The 18,222-nt window shown below is 44.6% G+C and overlaps 1 protein-coding gene across 1 annotated transcript in view; it reads right to left on the reverse strand.

The window, feature by feature from the left end:
* Positions 1-11,297: 11,297 nt before the first annotated feature.
* Mapk9 (mitogen-activated protein kinase 9) overlaps positions 11,298-18,222 on the reverse strand; it is a 44,770-nt gene continuing 37,845 nt past the window's right edge. The window contains 8 exon segments of the mRNA XM_042054834.1: positions 11,298-14,223; positions 14,225-14,245; positions 14,247-14,344; positions 15,286-15,360; positions 16,131-16,193; positions 17,346-17,473; positions 17,913-17,970; positions 17,973-18,095. Of these exon segments, the coding sequence (XP_041910768.1) occupies positions 14,200-14,223; positions 14,225-14,245; positions 14,247-14,344; positions 15,286-15,360; positions 16,131-16,193; positions 17,346-17,473; positions 17,913-17,970; positions 17,973-18,095 (590 nt within the window). The 3' untranslated portion in view covers positions 11,298-14,199.

An 18,222-nucleotide genomic window follows, 5' to 3' on the forward strand; every position in this document is an offset into this window, starting at 1 on the left:
AATGGGAAGATCCAAGGAAGGGCTGTTTCCAAGAGAAAACCCCCAGGGCTTGGTGGTCCAGGGCAGAACATGAGAGGAGTGGGGGCTTCCGGGTTGGTGTGGGAGTGTGGGGCAAGTTTCCCAGGGTGGGTGTTGGGTAGGTGGTGGTTGTGGGGTTTGCTGAGGGGCCCTTTCCCAGCAGGTTGTGAGATTGTGTGGCCAAAGGAGATCTTGGGGGATTCCTGGAGGCGGCTGCACTAGTGGGTGCAGTCTGGGTTTGGGTCCTTGGGAGTAAAAGAAGGCCCCTGGGTTTCAGTGTCTGTAGACACCCTGTGTGACCTCAGCAGCATGTCTATCTGAGTCTTAGCATAGATGCGTCAGGTGACTCAGGAGAGGGGCTGACAACCTGCAAGGTGGCCAAGCAGGATCACCAACAGAATGCAAGAACAGAGAGGACGGAACTTTGGGTTCCAGCGAAGGCATTTTATCAGTAGAGCCCATAAAACTGTCCATTCTTGGGTCTCATGAAAGTCCTCCAAAGTTACTACAAGGACAGAGCACTAGGAGAAAGTCACCCTACAGTCAGCCGCAAGGAGGTGTGTGTCTCTTGTGTGTGTGTTGTGTGTGTGTTGATGTGTGTGTGTGTCCCATTGTTTACAAACCAGGATCCTGCCTTTCCACAGAGTCTGAGTGAAGGTTGGGGATGTGGAGGAAGAGAGAATGCCAGTATGTGTATATGTATACAGTATGGGCATGCACATGGTAAGTATATGCTCTATGTGAATCCTGGTGTGTTCTATACATGCATGCAGAATATATGTATGTAATATGTATGCAGTATGTGGTGCATTTGCATGTATATTATGTGTATGGCCAGTGGTAGCATGTGTAGCATTGGACGTGTGTGTGTGTGTGTGTGTGTGTGTGAGAGGAGAGAGAGAGGAGAGAGAGGAGAGAGGAGAGAGAGAGAGAGAGAGAGGAGAGGAGGAGAGAGAGAGAGAGATTGCATGCGGAGTAAGTGTGGGTCTGGGTGTAGGCGTGGTGGGTTCCCAGTACTATCATGAGGTTGGTCCTCAAATAAAGGATGGTATCACAGATGGGACTCCTGGCAATGGAACCTGAGACAAGACTGAAGGTTGCTGAGGTGGAAGGAGATTCCAGGGAGCCAGGGCTGGAGCAGGGAAGGAGGGACAGCTCATAAAGGATGCATTGTTAGGATGGTGCCCATTACAGCCAGCTTGTAAAGCATGTCTTCCTGGAGACTCTGCAGGAACTGTGCTGAATGCAGACGGTGGAGATTACAGAGGGCACAAAACCTGCCTGCTCCAAAATACCTATTGGAACGCTCAGATTCTTGTGGGTCACCTCCCTCCTCTACCACACAAAGCCACAGGCAGCACCTTTTCCAGTTTGTGCATGTCTGAAGTTGACTTGCAGAGTCAGGGTCAGAGCAGTCCCCCTTGGGCCATGGCTGTTTGCACATCTATGGTTATAAGCAGACACGGAAGCACAGAGTCCTAAGGCCTCTGAGTCCTTTCATACTGCATAAGCCCCGTCTCTTTGAAGTGAGCAAGGCTGACCACCTCTTACTATGGTTTGACCAGGAAGTGTTCCCCACTAGGTCGGACTCCGGTCCCCAGCTGCTGGTGCTAGTTTGGAGGCTGTGGCATCTGAGGAGGTTGGACCCGGCAGGAGGAAGTAGAGCCCTGGGGCATTCCTTTGCAGGTTATTGTAGGACCCGAGTCTGGTCATCTCCCTTTGTCTGCTGTGAGGTGAAGTTCCTCATCACACACTCCTGCCATGATGACGCTCTGTCTAAGGACATGGGATAAAGTGACTATGGTCTAAGCCTTCAGAAACCATGAACTGAAAATAAACCATCCCTTCCCTATTGTTGTCGGGTACTTGTTTATGATAACGAGAACATTGACTATGAGAAGTGTTTGCTGTTGCTGGACCTGATGATGTGTTCTTTAGACCTTTGGAAGCGGTTGTGGGAGACATTTGAAGACTTTGGAAAAGCAGGCTAGTGAAGTCCTAAAGTGTTGTATGCTCATCTTAATGGGCAGTTCTGGTGCGAACTCAGAGATCAGCACTCCGGCAAGAATGTGGACGATGAAGACCGAAGCTTCAGACCAGCACAATCACCGTGCTGGAAACTGGACCAAGGCTCAGGTCAGTCTGCCAAAGAACTTCTCTACACATCTCTACATCCAGACACTTTGTGGGATTTATGAGAGATGGAGTTTAAAGGCAAAAAAACTGATCTCTCTCTCTCTCTCTCTCTCTCTCTCTCTCTCTCTCTCTCTCTCTCTCTCTCTCTCTCTCTCTCCCTCCTCTCTCTTCTCTCTCTCTCTCTCTCTTCCTCCCTCCTCCTCTTTTCTTTTTCCTTTTTCTTTTGGAGATGCTGAGGACTGAACCAAGGCCTTTGTGCATGCTAAGTAAGTACCCTGACACTGAAATGTACCCATAATCCCTTTTATTTTTCTCCCATTAAAAAATTTTTTGAGATAGTTGCCCAAGCTGGCCTTGAACTTGCTTGGTAGCCCAGGAGGATCTTAAAGTTACAATCCTCCTGCCTCAGCTCCCTGAGTAGCTGTGGAACTAGGTCTGACTTTCCAGAGGAAATGTGAAGGAAATACATGTGCAAACTGTGGCATGGTTACTAAAGCTGCTTTTAGCCAGACTTACAAGGAGAATCGGGAGTAAAAAACGATTTGAAAATATGCAGCCTAGCCGGGTGTGATGGGGCACACCTTTAATGCCAGCACTCAGGAGGCAGAGGCAGATAGATCTCTGTGAGCTCTAGGCCAGCCTGGTCTACATAGTGAGTTCCAGGACAGCCAGAGATACATGGTGAGATCCTGTCTCAAAAAGAGGAAGGAAGGTAGGAAGGAAGGAAGGAAGGAAGGAAGGAAGGAAGGAAGGAAGGAAGGAAGGAAGGAAAATGTGAAGTGTGGCCACAGAAAGAAACGTGTTTAAAATTGAAGACAAGGAGGGTGTGGTCGTTAAACAGATTGGAGCCATTAAAAATAATCCAAGTACTGGCACCTTGAAGGTTATGGCAGAGGCACATTCTGCTCCCCTAAACTCCCTCTTCTGTCTGTCTAGTCACCTGTCTGTCTGTCTGTCTGTCTGTCATGAGCTGAACATGCTCCTGCCACTATAATGTTCTTCAAGGAACACAGTACCATGGAACCATGAACGAAATCCTCAAAACCTTGATCCCAAATAAACAACTATTCCCTAGAAGTTGTTTGGGCCTTTATTTATTTCGGCGATTCTGTCACATTGCGGAGAGTGACTCGTGCAGTGGTTCTGACAAGGTCAAATGTTCTTCTGTTTGTGTTCAAAACTAGCCCAGAGCCACACCACCGTTACAGCAAGACTTGTGCCAATAATCCCAAACTGTAGGTATCCTTTGCTCATAATGGCATTAAAAGGCACATTAAAAATATCAGGAAAGGAAGGGAGGGGATTGGAGAGAGAGGAGGAAGAAGAGGAGGGGAAGGTTTCGTGTTTGGGTACCTTTGTGTGTGTTGTGTGAGGTTGGAGCATTGGGGCTTAAATTCTCCCTAATGAATGTTCTGAATTCTGAAGCTGTGGGGTGGCATGCAGGAGGTCTCTCCTCTCAGGCATTGAGAGCTGGAGTTAAATCCTCTCGTTTCCCAGGGTTTAGGAGCCCAGAACTCTGAGGAAGGGACATGAAAATGCAACAGGCTACCCAGTCAAACCATAGAAGGCAGTGACCTGGCCCTGAAAAGCCGCTATCACTTCACCTGGTGGGAACCCTTCCTACTTTCAAGTCTGGCAGAGCCTGAGAATTCGTCTTAGGTCCTGACTGGAAGCCATTGCCCACCAGACAGAGAAACCACCAGAGACTCTGGAACTTTTGCAGAGGTGAAGCAGCCAAGCTGAAGACTATGGACACAGGGTTGCCCAAAGAAGACTTGTAAAGACCAGAGCGAGAAGACTAAGGTGGCTTCTCTTAGCTAATGTCAGGAGCTGGAGACTTCCATCACACAAGTCCACAGACCTGAACTTGGCCAATGCTTCTGAAGGAAGCAGGCGCTTTCCAGAAGCCCTCCCCAACTGTACCTCTGTCTTAGCCTCACGTGTCCTACAGCGAACACGTTACCTGAGCCATCTTGAAGGTTTTGGACCCAGAACCGTGAGCCGATAAATGGTTGCTCTGAGCACGGTATCGCATGTGTGGCCATTTGTTATGGCAGCAACAGAAAACTAATACAGCAGTGGAGCTGAACCTCCCCCCCCCCAACCCCGCGGTCCAGCTCCCATCGGAGAAGCGTGCCCCAAGACACACGCAGAAATGCTTAGCACAGCACCATTTGCCACAGCCTTAATCTGGAAACGATCCAAATGCCTATCAGCAAAAAGGATAAGTCAATTATGCTGTCGGATGTGGCAGCAATGGAGAAGGACTTATAACCGTTTCATGACGTGAAGAGAATCAGAAACAGCACCTACCGTACCGTGCAAGTAACTCAGCACAGGGGACTGTGTGGTTGGGGATGGGAGAACGGTGCCCTTGAGGGCCTATGACTGCAAAGGGGAAAAGGGGGAAGGCTGGGGGGAGGAGTGTGAAGTTTCTGTGGAGATCTGGGGGGGGGGTCCTGTCTGTACAGGTGGGCTCAGCTTGGAAGACTTTACTAAACCATCCACTTGAAGCCTGTCCTATTTCTTGTATATATGTTACATTTCAGAGAGAAGGCTGTTTTTAAAATAGCAAACAAACCTCTGTTCACAGCAGGCATTTGACATCGTGGAGTTTGTAGTCTGTTAACACCAGGCATATTGCTGTCATGTGTAGATCTAAATACAATACTGGTTACGTATGCTGGTTCAAATACTCTGCCTACTGAGCTCCACCTCCTCCACCCAAGTCTTTCTTTGACTTAGATAGGGATCTTTGTAGTGAGCATTGTGGTGCACACTGTAATCTAGCACTTGAGGGCTGAGGCAGGAGGTTCATGAGTTCCAGGCCAGCCTGGACTACATAATGCTGTCTCAAAAAAAAAAAAAAAAAAAAAATCAAAGCAGTCTTCAAGGTCAGGAGTGGTCTTCTTGTCATAGTTTCCCCACCCTAGCCCACTGGGCATTCATCTCCAGCTGGGGCCAAGGACTGATGCAGTCGTTGAGCATATCCACTAATGCGAGATTATCTGGTGGTCAGAGCAGCAGTGGAGGGTCTTGTGTGTGCTCCTGCCTCTAGCCAAAGATCCCGAATAGAGATGCTCAGACGACATGGTATGGCAATAAATGCATTGTGCACAGTGGGTGGATATGAAGAGGCTATAACAGCAGCCTCATCTCTTCACCAAGTTTTGCCCTCCTCCGGGAAGGCTTATGAGACTTCAGCGTCATGTTAAAGAGGAGGTGGAGAGAGCCCCTCCCTTCCCCTGGCCCTACATGTGTGAAGCGACAGTTGCTACCCCTTCTGCTCATCCCCAACAAGCTCTGTTGTCCCCAAGAGGGAGCTCTTTTCTGTGCATTTTTTTCTGACACTTAAGAAAAAAAAAAGTTCATGTTACGGACAGCTAAGTCATCCTTATACTCTGGAAGCAGGCATACAGTCCTGAGTCAGTTCACAGCCTCGGGAAGGCCATGGGATTTTCTCAATTTCATCCAATTTTGGAATCCAGACAAACTGGGTTAGGGAAGCTTCAAGAATCTTCTGTAAAATAGGGTTCCTCTCCCTCTCTCTCCCTCTCTCTCTCTCCCTCCCTCCCTCCCTCCCTCTCTCTCCCTTTCCCTCTTCCTCTCCCTCTGGCTTTTTGAGACAAGGTTTCTATGTGTATCTTTGGTTGACCTGGAACTCACTCTGTAGACCAGGCTGGCCTCAAACTCACAGAGATCAACCTGCCTCTGCCTCCTGAGTGCTGGGATTAAAGGCGTTCACCACCATCGTTCAGCTTATCTGTTTCTTAATGTTAGTATATTAAAAAAAATCCACCACCACCAACAAACTCACTGCCAGATTAGTTTAACTTGGAGAATACTGGGGTTTGGGAGCAGGTGGCCCTTGGCTATATTTCATTTTCTTTGATGGTCACTGGTTCATTTGAGTTTCCTGGAAACCATCTAAACACACAGTAAGAGCAGGAGGCGGGTGTCTGCCATCAAGTTCTTCATGTCCTTGCTTTTGAATGCTTGCTCTCCATGTCTGAATCTGCAGATGAAGATAACACTATCATTCTCATGGAAGTACCGAGATAGTTAAAACACCTGGTATATTTGCCCTGATGTTGTTTCTTGGGCCAATTTCATAACTGTCTATTTATAAGAAAATGTCTTTGTACAGATGATCACAACTGCCAGAAGATTCTAAACATTCTTTCCCCCAGCTGCTTCCAGCTGCCACTCTGCATGCTTCCACTCTAGATTTATCTATCTCATTCTTGTGGCTTTGATATTTTTTGTTTACTTTCTAATGTTTGTGTGTGTGTGTGTTTATGTGTGGGTGGGTGCACATGAATACAGGTATGTGTTCATGTATGTGTAGGCCAGAGAACAATCTCATATGTCATTCCACCTTTTTATTTTCAGAGAAAGGAACTCACTGTTAGGCCAGAATGACTGGAAATGAGACTCAGGGAGCTATGTGCCTCCACCTCCCCAGCACCAGGATAACAAGCGGCTGGTACTACACCAGGCCTTTTGTAGTGGGTTCAGAGGGCTGAACTTGGATCTTCATGCTGTACAAGGCGAGCACTTTACGGACTGAGCCATCTTCCACACAGTCCACCTTGCCCTCTCTTCTAGTTTCTTGATCCTAGTGCCTATCTTTATTATTCCTTTTTGCTTGAGTTTGCTCTGTTCGTCAGAGCCAATTTCTTAAGTGCTGAACATATTTACTGAGATCTGTGGCAAACGCTTGCCAGCTCATGCTGTTTCTATGAAATTTGGCACTCAAACATTTTTCAGGAATTTTGTATTTTTCTTCATAATCTCCTCTTTTATCTAAAGTGTAAAACTTTAAAAATTATTTTTCAATTCTGTTAACATTGTTATACCAAAAAAAATCTTACGATGCCATCTTTGGAATTTCCTGACAGTCCTCTGTGGACTGCAAGTTGATTTCCCTATAATTTCCATTGCAGGATCAGAAAGCATTTGCCTGGGGTATAAATATGCCCTATGAGCCCAGTTAAATAGTGACACTCCAAACTTCAAGATCTGTATTCAGCTTTGACCTGTCTGACCTTTCTATTCTAAGAGCAGTGTATTCAGATTTTAAACAGAACTTGATGTTTCTCCTATGATAATGTCAATTATTATATACCCAGTTGCCATTATATGGAATATATACAAGTGGATGCTTTTGTATCTCATATTTTGCTACATTTGTATTTCCTCAGGATCCTTACACATGCTGATCAATTTGCCTGGGCCATTTGTGATTCCTGGTGATAGCAGCATTTAGTTATAGTCACATTCCTTTTTTTTTGATATTTACTTTTAATTTTTCTTTTCCTGACTGAATTTCCTTCTGGCTCATGTAACAAATTTTAATTTTCCGTTAACTTCTTCAGTTTCTTTTATTTTTTATGTGTATGAATGTTTTACCTGCATGTATGTCTGTGCATCATGTGTATGCCTGGTGCCTGCAGAGATCAGAATAGGCCGTCCATCCCCTGGGACTGGAGTTACAGACAGCTGTGAGCTGCCATATGGGTGCTGGGAACCAAACTCAGGCCCTCTGGAAGAGCAAGTGTTCTTAACTGTTGAGCCATCTCTCTAGCCCTTTAAAATATCAGGTCTCCAGTTCTAAAGACCCTCAATGCTAAGCAGGTCTTTAGCAGGCTCTCACACCCCTTCGGGCTCTCTGTTGTATCTCCACTGCTATCATTGAAGCATATATCCTTCTGTAACTTTACCCTGAAGTTCTGTGGTCAAAACATGTATGCAAAGGTTCCCGAATGATCCCTTAGATTCCTCATAAAGTATCTGTTTCTTCAGAGAGGTCTCTACTATTAATGTGGACATGTTCAGCTACATGAATACCGTATGCATACCAGCAGATACAAACATGTCTCTGCTTGGAGCTCTGCCTACAAATATCCTTTGTATACATTATACATAAAATTATACCTTTTGTATACATTAGTTAACAGATACTAAAACTCTGGTTGCTAGCCAAGCAGTGGTGGTGCACACCTTTAATCCCAGCGCTCAGTAGGCAGAGGCAGGTGGATTTCTGTGAGTTCCAGACCAGCCTGGTCTACAGAGTGAGTTCTGGAATAGCCAGAACTACAACACAGAGAAATCCTCTCTTAAAAAACAAAATCAAACAAAAAAATCTGGTTGCTTACCCCCTCAAAAATCATTGGGACATCAGTGACTCTATATTAGCATAAATACATGTGTATTTATATGTGCGTATATGTGTAATTGTGTGTATGTGTAATATATGTGTGTATGTGTGTAATTGTGCAGACAGGATAACACACACGTGGAAAAATGTTAACATCTGGAGGTCTGAAAAGGATATATAGGAATTCTTTGTTCTATTCTTTCTGCTTTTCTATCAGTCTGAAGTTACTTCAAAATTAATACTTGAAGACTAATGGGATCAATCAACATGGCATAGGAATCAGCTTTGAGGGGCGGGGGCACAGCTGTGGCAGTTTAAGTCTCAGAAGGAATAAGGAGATGTTCACAGAGAAAAGTCAGAAAAGCAGAGTCTCCAGTGAGACCATGCAAGTGGCATTCACGCTGTGCCCATTTGAACACCAAGGACTACACAGAAAGATCAAAGCGCAAAGGCCATCTTCAGGAAGCACCCCTCGCTGGTGCAGATGTGCTTCCTGATAGCATGTGTCAGCAAATGACAGTCACCTGCATAGAGGAATTGAGGAAGTCACTCTTCCTGAAGGTCCCATGAGATTCCCACTCACATGTGATGATCAGCTAAGGTTGACAGTATGAAAAGTGTGACAGATGGGGTGTCCCCAAGGTGAGCCAATGCAGACAGGCTTCTCATCACAGGATGGAAACGTAACTGAGATTTAGACTGTCATCCCTCTAGTGAAGTGGTCAGCTTTAGTGCCTCTGACAGTGGACCACAAGAATATGCAGCGTCTTTTGGTGTGATTTAACATTATCACTTAAATGTATGATTATGAAAGATCATGTGAACCTGTCTGAGCTTGAGGCATACCTCCCCGGATTCCAGAAAACTGAAGGGAAAGAAAGGTTAGTGTAACCTTTCGGGAGCTGTTACGATGTGACTAGAGGGTGAACAATCTTACAGGACAGGCCTTATTTTATGAACACCTGTTTTCTGTTGCTATAACAGAATACCCAAGGGTCAGGCAGTTTAATAGAGAAAGCATTTGGTTCCCAGTTCTGGAAGTTAAGGAGCACTGCTAAGCCTCAGGTGAGGGCCTCTTGCTGGAAGAGAGTACAGTAGAAGTGCAGAAAGGGATGCAGGTGCATATTCACCAGAAACACAAAGCAGACCGTGACCTGCTTGGTAGCAACCCACCCTTGGGGCAACTAACCTAGTCCAATACTTTTAACTCACTCTCATGAGACCCAACCCAGACTTAAGAGGACACATCCCATTTCTAAAGACATTAGTCCCATCGTGAGAGCCTCTCGAGATCCAATCACCTCCCACTAGGCTCCACCTGTTGAAGGCACCGCCACCTCTCAATTCTGGTTATTCTGGGGACCAATTTGTCATGCTATGAACCTCTGGGACGAACAGTATCTGTAATGGTCAGGCTTGGACCTATCTAGGAGATACATCTCTAGGCATGTCACTGAGGGCATTTCCAGAGAGTTGTCCTGAAACTGGACGGAGCCGTTCCATTGGCTGTGTATGTATGTGTTCCCCAGACTGAGTAGAAAGAAGAAAAAGAGAAACTGAGTCAAGCCACCAAGCCTTTCCTATGATGACAGACCATACCCTCAAACTCTGAGCCAAAGTAAGTCCCCCAATGTTTGTAAGGTATTTTGTCACAGCAGTGAGGAAAGGGACTAATGTCCAGGCCACATCAAACTGGCACCAAACATTACCTTCACTGGGGATGAGAAAATACTTAAGAACACAACAGCTAGAAGCTCGGCATCATCACAGATGCTGATTGGGCTCTGGCTAAAAGGACAAATTATGCTCACAGTGACAAACTTTTGAAGACATGCTCAGTTGGTGCTGGCTCACAGCCGTCCTGCAGGCTCCTGTGATGTTTCTGTTGGCAGAGGTTCTCCCTGGGTTCTCAGGGGTCTTTATAAACAAAAGAGAGTAGGCCTTGAAAGGGAGCAAGCCTGTTGCTCACTTCTTTATCCCTGGGAAGGTGTGCAAGCCCTCCCCACTTCCTTTTTCACTGCTCTTTGGTGGGGATACAGGTGAAATGATCTTGAATTTCCCTTTCCAACACCAAGACACCAAGACAGAGAACTGAAGCAGGAAATGCTGTCACAACGATCCCTGGGCTTTTAAACCACAGGAGAGTATGCTGTTCCTGGCTTTGAGGCACAGCATGGGACCAGTTCCCAATGGTTCTGAGAGTATCCCTTTTACATCATGGTGACATTTAGCTGCAAGGGATGTAATTCTCCACCCTGCCATCCCATTACTGATGTTGCTGCTGACTGCTGATTCAAAATAACAACAAAAAATATGTATCTAACCTCTACGTTACTGTCAAAGGTAACCTTATGCTTAAATTCACAGGAGCAGACACAGTCTTCAGAATAGTGTTGAGTAGCTGATCACTCACTACTTTTAAATACAAGTACACTTACTACAAAAAAAAAAAAAAAAAAAAACCCCAACACAGACCATCTTAGTTAATGAAACAGTTCTGGAGCTGTCGACATTGAGAGATGGTAGGTCAAGAGAAGAGTTTCCCAACCTAGACCTTAACACCAAAACTGGTGCCAACTATCTGGACAGGTTCGAGTTCTGACAGAGAAAGAAAGCGAGCCTTGAGAGGGAAGCCTGCCACTCCTGTGGTTTGATGTTTCAAGCGTCCTCAGTGTTTGGAAACAGGTGAGCTGAGAACGGCTCATCCCGTGCACAAAATTACAAGCACGCAGGCACCATTAAGGCTTTAAGACACATAAATAGAGACAGCTTGGCATGCTCTCCTCGTTACAACTTGTGAGAATAAAACTTCACCAATATTCTGAGCATATTATACAATTTTTAAAGTCAAAACTTACTGCCATTGTTTTGGAAACAGATGCAGGGACTTGCAGAAGATTTTCAGTAACAGATCTAACAGAGCAGTATTCTTACTTGAGATTTAAAAACATTTGTGGATGTCTGAAATCACGACACTTCAACATCTATTTGTGTTAAGTTTGTAATCAAAATGGTGATGTGGAAAGATACAGTCAGTCAACTGTCACTTTTAAACACACAGGAATTGGACATGCTGTACATTTCTCTTTTAAAATGTAGTTTGTATTATTTTCCACCAATCAAAACACACATAATATATTTTATTATAAAACATTAGGCAATGTTACTTTTGAGATATGCAATTTGAAAGGTCACACCTGTATTTACTACCAGCATGAGACACCGGAGGAGTCACAGCAGACACTAACCAGACGAACTCATACACCATCAGTATGACTCACACATCACGCAGCCCAGGGTGTTTCTGTTTTGGATGCAGGCCCTGACTGTCAACAAGGGCCTATGGAGGGCTTTCTCCTTCTAACACCAGGGCTCTGGGCTTTGTGTTCTCAAGATGAGAGCACATCCTGGTTCTGACTGCAGGCCTAAAGCTTCGAGGCACTATGCAGCCTGTGTCCCGAGGCCACTCTCCTACCCTGGCTGGACATGTCTGCCCTCCAGACCTGGGCTTCACATGGAAACCAGATCTGGAAAGGGCAGTCCTTCTACTTCTGGCTGAAAACTAAGCCAACAGCAACAACACAAACTAACCTAGTGCAAATTCCAGATAATCATCAATTACCTGGTTTATAAAAATACATGTCCAAAATAGTGACTTCCAGGGTGTGTACAATATAAATTACAAAAATAAAATAGAAAAGATGAAAAAGTTGAGCACATTTTTCAGTTCTTCATCCAACTTCGGCATTTGCCTACAGAGGTCAGTTCAAAACCTTTCGCAATGTCCCAGGACCCTGGCTCAGGAGGGAGGACCCTGAAACTGGGGTGAGGTATTTCTTTGGAGCTCTGTGGCCAGTCATAGGTGCACTTGCCTGATGGAAGAGGGTCTTTGCAGGAGACCCTGTCCACACCAGCACAGGCTCCATCCACAACAGGCTCATTAGATATACAGAGTAAGGGGGGAGCAGAAAGCCACTCTTTGGGGGCACCCCGCTCCAATTACAGGTGTCTCCTGTCAGTGGGACTTTGGATGAGCCTCTACCACAGCATGCTCCCTTTACAGTGTAGGGCAGATAATGCAGCTTAAAAGCTCGCTTTCTATATTTCCCCTCTTAAAGACAGTTTTAATGAAGTCTTTTAACAGAATCTGCATCAGAGAGAAGACCACTGTAACATGTTTACATATGTATAGTGGTAACATTCATACCTGTGACTTCAGGCTTCCAGGGTCTAAATAACCTGAAGCCATAAACAGGTGTCTCTGCCTCCACCCACCCTAGCACTTCCGCTTTGTACCTAAAAATGTCCATACATGATAGAAAGCTAGTCCGTATTTCAAGATTAATTTTGTTCATTAAAAGGTTCCAGTGATCAGACCAACCATTAGGATATAACTGGTACAGACAGAATCATGTATCAGATGGCACTTTTCATAACAGTTCTCATCAAATTTCCTACTAGATCACACTCCATAGCTCCCAAAGTAAGTGAACACAAGATATGAATTGTTAACAAAATAAGCTCAAGGGAGAAAACACTCTGAGCACAGGCAGCCAAGGCATGACCGTCCCAACTCCATCTCTGCAGCACAGAACACTCGGCATCTTACTAAATCCCGAGTAATTACAGACCAGGATCTGAAAGTATCGATTTCAGGTGAGCAGTTTTAAATCAGAAAATATTCAAGAGTGAATCACTACTCTCTAGGGTATTTCTTCTTACTCTTCTGAACAATGTTTCCAGAACATTCATGGATTCCCCTTAAGAAAAGGAAATGCCTCCACAAAATGGAAAATGGCAGCAGCAAACAGGCTGAGTGAGCCTGGCCTCCCAAGAGACCACGCACTCTTGTTGGGGGTGGCTTCTGTCACTGAGAAAGGCCAGAAGGAAAGGCTGTGAGACCCAATCACCTTATATCCTTGAAGAAAGAGAAGGGAGCAGAGAATGGGGGCTCTGGGGAGGGAAGCACTGTCCAGTGGCTGTTCTAGATAGGCCAACACTAGGCGTGGCTTCAGGAACCTCTGCCACCAGCATCTATTGAGATGGGTGCTTTGTGATAAGGAGGATTCTAAATCCATGACCAGAGGACAAAGAAAAAGGAGATGCATGGGCGGGATTCAAGGTGATGTATGTCTTAAACAGCACGGAATACAACTGGAAATTTTGTCATGCAGAAAACTGTATGTAAAGTTATCCCATACTGGGCAGTTTAAAGGACACAGAGTGTCTATATAAAGAACTTGGTTTCAGCAGTGGTAATTCTCAGCCCAAAACATCACAAATTTAAGAAAAGCTGTATTTTTATTTATTAAATAAATTTAATTATATTTCTTCTGAAATACAAAATATAGAATAAATCATACCATAAAATTGGGTAAAATATGATAATATGATGGTGGCCAATTAATATACATAAATCTATTTTTTTGTGGACATACACCAAATTACTAAAGAGGATTAAGAAATTATTCTAGAAGCAGAACTACCTGGAAGATTATTTGGCATTTAAATACTGATTCCCAAAGTGCTACATGGGTAAGTTCAAGCAAGCATTTGTGGTCACATGCATACGAGTCCCCACGGTTACACATGAGCTGTCACCACGGACACCACACAACTTGGAAAAGAAACTCATCTATCTAATTGCTCACCTGAAATGATCTTGAACAAAATTTCTAACAGTGTGGTTTGTACTTTTCTTCAGACACAGTCTGCCTCATTTTATAGTCTAAGCAGCAATCCTATCGGGACCAAGCAGGGCAAGGCGTCGTGTTTTTACATGCAGAACATGGAGTTTTTCAATTTGGGTCTGTCAGCTCCCATGTGCTTCGGGGCCATGGAAGGCGAGAGTTTCCTTCACAGACAAGCGCACTGTCTCCAACGTATCATCGACAGCCTTCAAGGGGTCCCTGTTGAGGCATCGAGACTGCTTGTCCGTGTCTGAGGCCAGTGTGTGCTCAGTGGACATGGACGAGATGTCGTTGATGGATGACGACTGAGAAGGGGTGGCCTTGCTGCTTACTGCTGCATCTGTGCTAAGAGAACCAAACGGAATAAAACCTGAGGCACAGCGTCCCGCACGCCAGGCACAGGGCGCCAGGCTACTTCTTACTCTGTATTTTGCAGTTTGTGATCCTAATGATCAACAGAACCAAGAAGCCAGTCAACTATTCTTCTGAGCTTCTGGGATTCCCTTGAGTCCTTCGGTTCAGTTTCGTCTTGGCTTTTCCTACAAGCCTCTCTTTCTCTTTCCTGTAGACGGTGTGTAGGTGGCTGTGTATGCTCGCGATCACTTAAAAGACCCCCCTGACTTCAACAGACCTTAAAAGGAAATGGATGCATTTACCCCACAATTACCACACGGCCCTTAGAGGCCTGAGTGGGAGTCAAGGGCCATGGGTCATTTCATTTATAACAGACACACCTCTCTACAGAAAACACGAAAAAAAGCATCAGGGATTCAAATAAATCTTTGTGATAAAAATGCTTCCTGATATATACGTCTAAAAAAGAAAAAAGGTTAGTGCTTGCTATGAATTTTATTTTTGTTTAATGAGTCTAAAAACGTTATTTTAATTTCAAAGGTAAATAAAGCTGTCCTATTCCTACTACCCATGTGTCAGTGTGGCTTGAGCAGAAATAAAAACATGCAGTATCTTAGGTGTGCAACAGATGTCCCTCTTTTTCTAAACTGGATGGGAACAGTGCAAAGAGGGCCACACATTTTAAGTCTTCAAATCTAACCTCTTCCTCTCTAACAGCTGGCAGCAGCTGCTGCAAGTCAAAACAGGAATGTCCTCAATTGCAGTTCGTTAGGGCCTGCCACCTCAAAAGAAAATGACTAGCGTCAGGACACGCAAGAAGGTGACTACGTCACACCAGGGTGGCGCAATTGGCATTAACACATCACTGCCATTTATAAACATTGAATAGGCAAAAATATTAGACAACAAAATTAAAGCATCACCAACCTGAAAGGCTGGTCCTGTAACAACAACCGTCTTGGCTTCTTTCTTCCCAGTCCATCACTTCTTTGTAAATCAGCTCTTCAAAGAGAAACACAAGTGACACGCTTTCTCCTCCCCCGCACCTCAGCTTTGCCGCCACATTCCCGGAGCTACCCGGGGCACCAGGGTTTCTCAACTTCCTTTGGCTATCAATTAAGTTACTAGAGGCTCAAATTAGCACACTGCAAAGCATACACTGCATGAGCACTGCCATGAATCTGTCCATGTCCGGGCTGCCGGCATGCCAGTCTGCAAAGTCTACAGTCAATGCTGACTATGGCCTTAGTTTCTAATGACCCTCCTTCTGAATGAAAGCTTCAAGTTTTGTTTCTTTGTTAACCAATTAGTTCACTGTGGGCTATGTGGCTGTGTACTAGTGATACCTTCTTGCCCATTTTTGGCAGTTTTTCCTTAAAACTAAATTTTAAACTATATAATAGTAGACAAAGACATGACCCACAGTTGGGCTCCCCCATATCTGCTTAGACAGGCATCTTTGTAGGGAATATGTGGCCTGGACATTGGGTTTGCTCCACAAACTCCCATATTATCAGGTCTCTTAGGCCACACATCAGAATGTGATAATGGAAAGTCACATGAACAGTCCTTGGGTTTGTCTGAAGCAAACTAAGATGTTACAGACATTGCTAGAAGTCACCTTCTTCCCCAGCTGAGAAGTGGGAGGAGAGGACATTAGGGCTTCTGAGTCTCATGGTCCTTCCCAAAATGTTAGTATCAAAAAATAGTGAAAGCAGGTTCTGTAGGACTATGAAAATGTTCTGAGTAAGGATCAAAACACACTTCTTTACCTTTCCACTCTTCAATTGCATGCTCTCTTTCTTCTAATTGGGCATCATAAATTTGAGTGGTGGCTGAAAATTAAATGAGATGTCAGGTCAATTGCTCAAAACCTGATGGGTATGATGGACAGATAACACTACTTAGAATTTTTTGAATCTACTTATAACATGGATTTAGTTTAATTAACATGTTGTAAAATTTTTCGTGAGTATATTTTATCAGTTTTTAAAAAATCAAACAATTAGATGGTGGTGGTGTTGCACGCCTTTAATACCAGCACTCAGGAGACAGAGGCAGAAGGATTTCTGTAAGTTCGAGCCAGCCTGGTCTACAAGAGCTAGTTCCAGGACAGGTACAAAAGCAACAGAGAAACCCTGTCTCGAAAAACCAAAAAAAAAAAAACAAAAACAAACAAACAAAAAAAAAAACAAATCGAACAACTAGCATTAACCAAAAGCAAGCTACAAATAACAAACCTCAATATTCATAGAACCTCAAGATGCTCTGCACACATAGTGCACAGGCAGTCTGAGGCTCCAGGGACAAGGCTGAGTGAGGTCTGGTACTTTCTTAGGACACACTTTAGTTTACAATTCTTATGACAGGACACCCATGCCAAGCCACAAGTTTATGAATGGAACATTTCCACAACTGGCTATTCCTAAATCCAATTATTCTGATATAATGTCAAATGGTAGTTAAATCTATACTCAGGACAGTGGTGTTCACAGCTGGCCTGAAGTAAATGCCCCACTGTGTATTTTACTCATAGCTAAAGACCACTCACACACAAAAAACACATGAGAGGATGAGATACCCTAGATGTAGTGGCGGACGTGTGAGCTAGCGAGTCACTTAGGAAGGCTACTTACTTAGCCTCCTTGATTCAAAGGTCTGGATAAGATGTAAGCAAAGCCCATGGCTTAGCTGCCAGGTATGAAGCAGATGCTCAGAATTACTATTACATATCAGCTTTATAAACATTAAGGCCAACTGATTCACCACAGCACACTCATGTGCACTCCTGAGTACTTAATTCTGCAGCAACAGCTCTAGCAGCAAGTGCCTCCCAGGTCTCCGACCTAGACTTCAGATAGTACTTGTATCTGTTTCTAAAGTCAGGGCCCTGACCTGCTATCCTCATGTAGCCGGACTAAAAGACAGTGGGGCCCTGGATAGAAAAGTAGTGAGCACTCTATACAGACATCTTTTCCAACAGACACTTACCGCTTCTGCTTCAGCAGGGTCATACCAAACAGTAATATACGGGTGACGCAAGGCTTCGTCCACAGAGATCCGCTTGTTCGGATCAATCACTAACATTTCGATAACAGATCTCTGGCTTGACGCTCTAGGGTGCAAACAAATGACATACTACATTGCTACCATGGAAAAGAGGAAACCCACACAGTAAAAACCAATTGAGAGTGGAGGGTACAGAGATACGCTGACTTTAGGAAAAGCTTAAGGGGTTCAAGATCAACACAGATCACAACCTTTAACAGTCCAATGGCTATTATCACAGACAGGCTTCTGTCATGTGAGGTAGAGGCACTACAGGTGGCAGCCATCAGAACAGTGTTCAGACGACCTGAAGCTCTGAAGCCACAGCAGAGAAGACAGCAAAAGCCTCTCTCATTATGGCGCTGCCAGGGTGTGGACATGAAGTGCCATGAGCTCTGTGTGCTGATGTAAGGACCCTCACAGCACCCACAGACGTAAGGACCTTCACAGCACCCACAGTTCAAATGGTAGGGAGGAACAAGTTGCAGAATAAAAGAATGCCTTACTTTTATTTTGTCTCGTTTTCAGATTCTGATGGAAATATCCAATCTGGAAAGAGCTCTCAAATTTGATTCCAGGGTATTTTGGCCTGTTTTCCACATAATTCCTCACGGTTGGCTGAAGTTTCTTCATGGAACTCTGCGGATGTGTTCCTAGCTGTTCAATAACTTTATTCCATTGATCAATATCTAAGGATTCTCTTGAGGAATAATACAACTGAAATGCTTCATAGTCAAAATATATACAGTACCATTATGCAAAGCAAAATTATATTCATATCTACGGACAAGTACTAGGCCACCCCACAGGATTAGC

Source organism: Arvicola amphibius, chromosome 4 (genome assembly GCF_903992535.2).
Source record: "Arvicola amphibius chromosome 4, mArvAmp1.2, whole genome shotgun sequence".
Lineage (NCBI taxonomy): Eukaryota > Metazoa > Chordata > Mammalia > Rodentia > Cricetidae > Arvicola > Arvicola amphibius.